Genomic DNA, 8,964 nt, shown 5'->3' with positions numbered 1-8,964 from the left:
TAGATCGAGATCAGATTATTCCATATATAAATAACAGATAAAGCCACAATATAAATCGTCAAGTCAATGACAAACACTGTAATAATAATGCTTAATTAGCACAATAATTAATGGTGACATAATTAGGCAACGAAACCTTTCTGCACGAATTATTAGTTATTGGTTTGGTGCTGTGTTAATTAAGGACGTGGCATCGGTTGGGTGGAATTTGAATTCTTTGCAAAGCGGCCCTTTACCCGTGGTTTCATTTCAGCATTAGCACTTCTCACTGCATAACGAATTTGCTTCTCATACCTTCTCTTACTCTTCTTCTCTTTGTACCTTAAGACCCTTGCTTCTCTCTGTGCTGCATTGTCACCTTGGCCCGTTGAAGCCGCTGAATTCCCCATGTCGTTACTGTAAGTATTTCCACTTGAAGCGTCCAAATACATTCTCCTCGACGATGGGACCTACCAGCAAGAAAAATTCAGTCGTTAGATGGGAAAGTGATCATTCCAATGGAATCTTTTAAGAAGAACTAGCTCATTGAGATCGTTTTGTTAGTCGGTCGATTATGTAAAACTTTGCAACTAGATTTTTGAATATCAATCTTCTTATTTCTTGGAAATGTTGGAGAATAAAAAACTATGCAGGGACACCTTTACTAAAAGCTCTTCCTTTTAGCTAGGAAAGGTTCCTGAATGGATTTTATTCTCTAGCTAGGTATCAGGAAAGAAGTTTTTGGTAAGACAAAAAGTGAATTTATCACAGAAAAGAGCAAACTACACTGATTCTCCTTCTTCAGCACTGATATCTTCTAATAGTGTGCAATTTAAATGAGTCATGGGTGAAAGAAACAAAGCTTAATTTCAGAGAAAAAGAGAAGCATTAATTTACTAGTTGTATTGAAAAACTAGGTGCATGCATGGTTAATACTACGCAATTCAATAGATCAATCTTTAGTTGTTAAGCTGATTGAATGGGTTGAAAATTCAGATTTCCTGTCTACGTTGCAATCCAAGATGTATTTGATTGGAGCTATACTAAAAATATTCCAAATGATTCAAAAAAAAAAAAAGAGAAAATCTGTCAGATTGGCAAAACAAGGTAAAAGAAACTTGTTAATTTGCTTGATGAAGGCCAAAAGACAGGACGAATATGGAGTAAATCATGCATAATATATATAACAAGACGGAGACTGTAATGAAGCCATTTACTTGCACCAGAAACCAGTTCTGCTTTTAGTACTTATGTTGTGATACCGATTTCAAATATTCTTAGATTTTTAGGGGAGAACTGTATACTTTCCACCAGGGATCTTATTGATTTCATGAACAAAACTATCAACAAACAAAAGAAAAGAAAAGAAAACGATCAGAGAGAGAGAGAGAGAGAGAGAGAGGTTGTTTGTAAATAGAAAATCTAGAACGGGCCATGCAACTATAAAACAGTAATAATCCCCTCTAGATATATACTAGGTCCGATTATATTACTCACAACGGTGGCACTAGAAGCAGCCTTTCCAAAAACGGACACCTCTGCCGGAGATGATCCACGAGAAGAATCCGACAAACTAGTGGTGGTGGAACAAACACCAAGTGTCAAATAGCCGGAGTTGTTGTGTAGGCTTTCCTGATACTTGGTGACTGGTTCCTTCTCCAGTGAAGGTCCTGATCCATGCAACCATGTTACTGCATCATCATGTTCGAAGAATGAAAATTCATCAAATCCACTCTTGTAGTGCTTGGCCGGGGAGAAGGTTACTGCAGGCTGACTACTGTCATGATCATTAGCGACCTGGGGCATGTATAGTAAGCTGAGAAAAGTAGAGGCATGGCCACAAGAAGTCGTCCCGGCGGAGCCATGGCATGCATTACATGACTCAGAAGATGGAAATGAGGTGGTCATGGTGCTGAGGCCGGCGACGGCGTAGCAGGCGAAGGAGAGGGACGGGAAATGGTGTAGGATTTTGGTCTGGAGTCTTGGAAATTTAACTGAGGGAAGGGCAGTGAGAGAGAATGAAGGGGGAACCAATGAGAGCCAAGCAACTGATTTGAATGATCTATGTTCTTCCAACGTAGCAGATTCTGTATGACACTTGTTCGGGGATAAAGAATTGGATGAGAGAGTGAGAGGCAGCTTCCTTGTTTGGATAAGTGGATCTCTATGTGGAGTTCTGATATGCTGACCACAAGACTCCGGCCACATATCCTACAGCCGCAAACAGGGAACATCCTTGCTACTTTTTATGTTATGTTATGGACAAGAGAAATTCGAACTTGTTTGAGGGTGACATTAAAAAAATCATTCCGTACTAGCTTGGGATACTGCGTGATGAGTAGGATCACAATTTCTACGAGGGTGTTTGGTTTACGTTTGTTGAGTAAATATTTTTTAATTGACCTTAAAATCGTGAATAATAATTAATGAGAGCAATTATGACACACATAGTGCTATTTGACAGTGTATCAGTAAAATGCCAATAAATGCCTACCCATATCGGAAAGGTTCATTAAACTTCAAAATGAAACTTTCTCAAATGGGGAGAAGCTAAAGTTAAGCTTGTTTTTGTAAACTCCAATACATACAAAGGCAATTAATGAGGCATTTGCTGCCGGGGCGGCTATGTGGCACCATCAATAAACATATGCTCAATTAAATAGAACCAAACATATACTATGTCTAGTGTGATGGGTATTCGCTTCTTACCTTCTAGGGATGACAATTTCTAGTATGATGGGTATTTGTTTCTTACCCGTTGTCATGGGGTGGGTTTTTTATTATTATTTTTTTTAAAAGGACAGATTTTTGGGTGGACATGGGTTTTGGGATTCTATGACCTATACAGGTATGGATAGAATATGGTATTAGGCTAAACCAGACCCTCACCAACTTGTATATTAATTATTGGAAAATATATAATTTTATGTATTAAGTTTTGAATTTAATAATATTTTAAATTTCATGTGAAAGATAATTGAAATAAGATGATTGTAAGAAGGGTAGGGTTGGGGGAGGTTTTCTACTTTCATGTGTGGGATTGGTTTGGATTTTCAAAATCCAATCGACTATGGGTTCTTGAGGCATATACAGGTTGAGAGGGTTAGGGAGGTGGATAGGGTCTAGGATTTACAAAACCCTCCCGAACCCACCCCATTGTCATCCTTAGTGATGACCTTAGAAGTAAAACACAATGGATATATTTGGATAATCATGGCCAGCCTGGCCTGGGCTTTGGGCCTGAAGCACAAGTTGGAAGAGTCTCATTACAGGCCTAAAGTTTTTGTGTAAAACATTTTAAATATATATAACATTTTATATTATTTATGCATATAACCTATAAATTTTTGTATCACGTAAATTAGATACTTGCATTGGTTTTGGTATAGGTTGTAAAAGTTAATTTATAACTTATATTTTTACCATTTTGTTGGGACACAAACTAAAGAAATACAAGTGTACAAGAAAAGGCCACGACATCCTTTAAAGATTGTAACTAACATCCAACCACTAGATCAAAGATTGTAACAAACTAGACAAGTGGACTGACAGGTGGAGAGGCTGGTACAACAGAACTGTAACACCTGTATAAAAATTGTAACTAACAGCCAACCACTAGATCAAAGATTGTAACAAACTAGACAAGTGGATTGACAAGTGGAGAGGCTGGTACAACAGAATTGTAATAGTTGTATAATAGCAGTGTATAAATAACATCAGGCTATAATCGAATGGGATTATTGAATTGGGAATACAACCTCTCTTCTTTTCTCTCTCTCTCTCTCTCTCTCTCATTCTGGAGGTAGGCTCCCTTGAAAGAGTCCCTGAGTTAGGCAGTTCCTAACAAGTTGGTATCAGAGCCAATTCAGAGCCAAGATGCCAAGCACAAAATCATCAGCAATGGAGAACATAGTCGATTACATGGAAGGAGAAATGCAAAGAATATCAGCCGATGTCAAAGAAAGCTTTGCATTCTTGCTAGAAAGATTGGCACAGGCACCACCGGCGCAAATTCAGGAAGAATGCAATGACATCAGTCATTGAAGTGGATCAAGAACTGCAAGAATCGAGTTTCCCATCTTCATAGGAGGAGATCCCACTTCCTGGCTTCTGCGAACAAAAAGATACTTTGATTACCACGACACACAAGGCCCTGATCGTGTTCCACTAGCCTCTACACACCTGCAAGGAGAGGCGATCTTCTGGTACCAATGGTACCGACGAAGACACCCAAGGGCCACATGGACCGACTTCACTGACGCCTTAACCATGCGATTTGGGGTCTCAGCCTTTGAGAGTTATGATGAAAGCCTCGCTAAGCTACGACAGACCAGCTCTGTCCAAGATTATCAGATGGCGTTTGAAAGATTGGCAGTGCGTGTGCAAGGCTGGCCGAAAAACGTGCTCGTCGGCAGTTTTGTGGGAGGACTTAAGGAGGAATTGCAGCTGGAGGTAAAAGCCATGCAACCCACCACCGTTCTTGAAGCAGCAACAATAGCCCGATTACATGAAGACAAAATAAACCGGGCAAGAAGGATCAACCGACCCTTGGGAGCTACGATCAGACCTGGTGTAACCAACCAAGAACCTAGAATCTTGGGTAAACCAGAGCCTAGATCAGGAGTAGGAATCACAAGCAAGGATGCCAGCTCTGGTTCAGGCCCCGGCTCAGCCAAGAGGTTAACCTGGGTTGAGATGCAAGCCCGACGAGAAAAGGGCCTTTGCTACACATGTGGAGACAAGTTCAGGCTGGGCCATCGCTGTAAGGTCCCGCAAGTTTTCTTCCTGCAACCTGAAACTGAATATGTCGAGCAATCAACCGACATTGAGGAGCCAAGGGATGACCAAGAATGGGTACAAGGGACAAAGGAATTCCCGAAAGTATCCCTGCAAGCCTTGACCGGTCTTGCTTCTTCTCAAACGATGCGAGTAACTGGACTGATACAGGGGCGCCATGTATCGGTTCTGATAGACAGTGGCAGTACCCTCAATTTCATCACCCAAACCTTGGTCAGGCAACTAGGGTTTCCAGTCCAACCATGTGCAGCCTTTCGGGTGCACGTAGCTAATGGGAGCAACCTGGTATGTGACAATACATGCACAAAATTAAAGATAAGGATACAAGGACATGAGTTCGAGGTGGATCTACACCCCCTGGAAATCAGTGGAGCAGATGTCGTTCTCGGAGTCCAATGGTTAAGGCAACTAGGGCCGATGATATGTGATTGGGCCCGCCTCACCATGGATTTCCAAATGGGCAGCTCACAGGTACGTATTCAAGGGCAACGATCTAAGGGCCCAGGACCTATCAGCCTTGCCTCCCTAAGGAAGCAAGCAGCAGACCCAGCCCACATCGTTTTAATGCAGATAGATTCCCATACAAATGGCCCCATTCTAGCCCAAGACAACAGATCCGAAGAGGGCCGCACACAACTAAGCAGCTCCTTCAGAAGTTCTTAGTGATCTTCCAAGAACCTAAGGAACTACCACCAAAGCGTGCCCATGACTGTCACATCCCCTTGCTGCCCAGGGCTGCACCTACAAATGTAAGGCCCTATCGTTACCCCTATTTTCAGAAACTAGAAATTGAGAGGCAAGTGCAAGAGATGCTTGATAGAAAAATCATACAACCTAGCCAAAGCCCATTTTCCTCGCCAATATTACTTGTGAAAAAGAAGGATGGGACGTGGCGGTTTTGCATAGACTATAGGGCCCTGAACAATATCACTATGAAGGATTGGTTTCCGATACCAGTAATCGATGAACTACTGGATGAACTTGGCAGGGCCACCATATTCTCTAAACTAGACTTGAGATCAAGATATCATCAAATTCGGGTCCAAGAAGGAGACATCCACAAGACTGCCTTTCGTATACACGAAGGGCATTATGAATTCCTAGTTATGCCGTTTGGGCTTACCAATGCACCAGCTACATTCCAGGCCCTTATGAATGACATATTTCAACCCCATTTGCGCAAATTTATACTTGTATTTTTTGATGACATACTTGTATGTAGCGCTACATGGGACGAACACCTAATACATCTACAAATCACCTTGGAATTGTTAAGGAATCATAAGCTCCTTGCAAAGGAGTCAAAGTGCGCATTTGGACAAACACAAATACATTATTTGGGGCACGTGGTCGAGAACGGCAGGGTAGCACTAGTAGCAGACCTGGAAAAGATCTCAAGCATGAAAAATTGGCCCCGACCTCAAAATGTTAAGGAGTTACGAGGCTTCTTGGGATTAATAGGATACTACCGGCGATTCATTAGAGGGTATGGACTGATTGCTGTCCCCTTGACCAATTTGCTTAAGAAAGATGGGTTTTGCTAGACTAAGGAGGCCTAACAGGCCTTCAAGACACTCAAGACAATTGTCTCCTCCCCGCCAACGCTCGTACTTCCCAACTTCTCAAAGGACTTCATCATTGAATGTGATGCATCAAGCCAAGGAGTGGGTGTAGTCCTCATGCAAGAAGAAAGACCATTAGCATTTTTCAGCAAGGCAATGACCGCACAAAAATGGGCCAAATCAGTATATGAACGCGAATTGATAGCAATTGTTCTTGTAGTTCATAGATGGTGTCCCTACCTCCTGGGAAGGAGATTCATCATACGAACTGACCACCAGAGCTTGAAATTTCTGTTGGAACAGCCCGTACTCTCCCCAAAACAGCAGCGATGGATAGCCAAATTACTTGGCTACGATTATGTCATTAAATACAAGGCCGGACACGCTAACAAGGTGGCAGATGCATTGTCACGCCAGCCACAACTGTTCCCATTACTTCTCACGAGCCCTACATGTTCCATCATGGGACGGCTAAGGGAGGCAGTTGAAAAGGCACCCACAACTGTGCAAGCTGCGCACAGAGATCCAAGAAGACCCTACTAGCCACCCAGGGTACACAGTGGAAAACAACTTACTATATAAATGCTGAGTGGTGATACCACAGGATTCAGCCCATATTCAGTAGCTCCTAGAATTGTTCCACTCATCCCCAGTAGGAGGGCACTCAGGGATCCTACGCACTTACAAGAGACTAACCACCCAGTTCCATTGGAAAGGCATGAGAAATTTGGTCAAAAAATTCATAGCTGAATGCGTCATTTGCCAGAAAAATAAGGCGGATACCTAGTCTCCAGCGAGACTGCTACAACCACTCCCAATCCCAACACAAGTATGGGCAGATATATCCATGGACTTTATAACGGGACTCCCCCTTTCCTATGGCAAGTCCATCATTCTCGTAGCAGTTGATAGATTCACCAAATACAACAATTTTCTCCCTTTGCCCCACCCCTTCACAGCCTCCATGGTTGCTGAAATTTTTACTAAGGAGGTGGCACGACTACATGGTACCCCCAACTCTATTGTCTCCGACCGTGACCCTATCTTTATGAGTCAATTCTAGGCAGAACATTTTCGACTACAAGGAGTGCAACTCTTAAAATCGACCAGCTACCACCCTCAAACAGATGGACAGACTGAAGTGGTCAACCGGAGTTTGGAAACCTACCTAAGGTGCTATGCAGGGGAAAGGCCCTGCCAGTGGCTCAAGTGGCTTCATTGGGCTGAATGGTGGTACAATACTACATATCACAGTGCAGCCGGAATGACTCCCTTCCGGGCTCTATATGGTCAGGACCCACCTCCCCTACTTCCCTATGAGAAGGGTCTATAGCAGTAGCCGCAGTAGAAGACCAACTCCTCCAACGAGATAGGGTGTTACAAGATCTCAAATCCCACCTCCAGCGAGCCCAACAATGGATGGTGGACTCCTACAACAAAAGACATAGACCTGCCCAGTACCAAGTCGGGGAGCAAGTCTTCCTTAAATTACAACCATACAAGCAGGTTTCAGTAGCAGGCCACCGGTGGAACAAACTGAGCCCGAGGTACTTTGGCCCATTTCGGATTGTGGAGCGCATCGGATCAGTGGCATACAGGATGGACCTCCCAGCAACATCAAAATTACACCCTGTATTCCATGCATCCCTATTAAAGAAATGGCCAAAAACAGGAGCAATAACAACAACCACCCTCCCATCATTCTCGGAAGAGGGCCAAGTTCAAACTAAGCCCACTCAGATAACAGATTTCAGGTGGCTACACAAAGGGAATCACATCGAACCAAAAGCCTTGGTGGTATGGTCAGGCCTCCTAATTGAGGATGCAACTTGGGAACCTTACTTGGAGTTACATAACAGATTCCCACATCTTGACCTTGAGGGCAAGGTCGAATTTAAGGGGGGAGGGACTGTTGGGACACAAACTAAAGAAATACAAGTGTACAAGAAAAGGCTACGACAGCCTTTAAAGATTATAACTAACAGCCAACCACTAGATCAAAGATTGTAACAAACTAGACAAGTGGATTGACAAGTGGAGAGGCTGGTACAACAGAACTGTAACAGCTGTATAATGATTGTAACTAACAGCCAACCACTAGATCAAAGATTGTAACAAACTAGACAAGTGGACTGACAAGTGGAGAGGCTGGTACAACAAAACTGTAACAGCTGTATAACAGCAGTGTATAAATAACAACAGGCTGTAATCGAATGGGGTTATTGAATTGGGAATACAACCTCTCCTCCTTTCTCTCTCTCTCTCTCTCATTCTGGAGGTAGGCTCCCTCGAAAGAGTCCCTGAGTTAGGTAGATCCTAACACATTTACTAATTGCACACTTGCCATTATGTGTGGGTTGGGTCTGAACACAAAATTTGGGACTAACCCTAAAATTTCTAGGTTGGGTTTTGCAGTTTTAAATTTGTCACTTAGGTTGTGTTTGGAAATGGTGCAAATAAGTGTGAATGCAAATGTGTAGAGTGTAAAATGGTCTGTATAAATTGCAAAGTTAGGCTAGTTTTGCATAAACAAATTTACCTTCTTACCAAATAGGCTTTTAGCTACAATGGATGCAAACACAAATTCCAATAAAACATATGCTTTTTTTTATCAAAAGCCCACTTG

At 42.7% G+C, this 8,964-nt stretch overlaps 1 protein-coding gene across 1 annotated transcript; it reads right to left on the bottom strand.

Moving 5' to 3' along the window:
• LOC148848276 (uncharacterized) lies at positions 1-1,945 on the bottom strand. Its single transcript, XM_088948000.1, has 2 exons — positions 1,477-1,945; positions 1-449 (listed from the first exon to the last, which is right to left on the bottom strand). Exons 1-2 carry the CDS (start codon positions 1,885-1,887, stop codon positions 180-182), a joined length of 681 nt encoding a protein of 226 aa, XP_088804126.1. The 5' UTR covers positions 1,888-1,945; the 3' UTR covers positions 1-179.
• Between the last annotated feature and the right edge of the window lie 7,019 nt (positions 1,946-8,964).

Source organism: Nelumbo lutea, chromosome 6, assembly GCF_056320005.1.
Source record: "Nelumbo lutea isolate HS-2025 chromosome 6, American lotus-T2T, whole genome shotgun sequence".
Classification (NCBI taxonomy): Eukaryota; Viridiplantae; Streptophyta; class Magnoliopsida; order Proteales; family Nelumbonaceae; genus Nelumbo; species Nelumbo lutea.
This window is presented reverse-complemented; position numbering and strand designations above follow the sequence as displayed.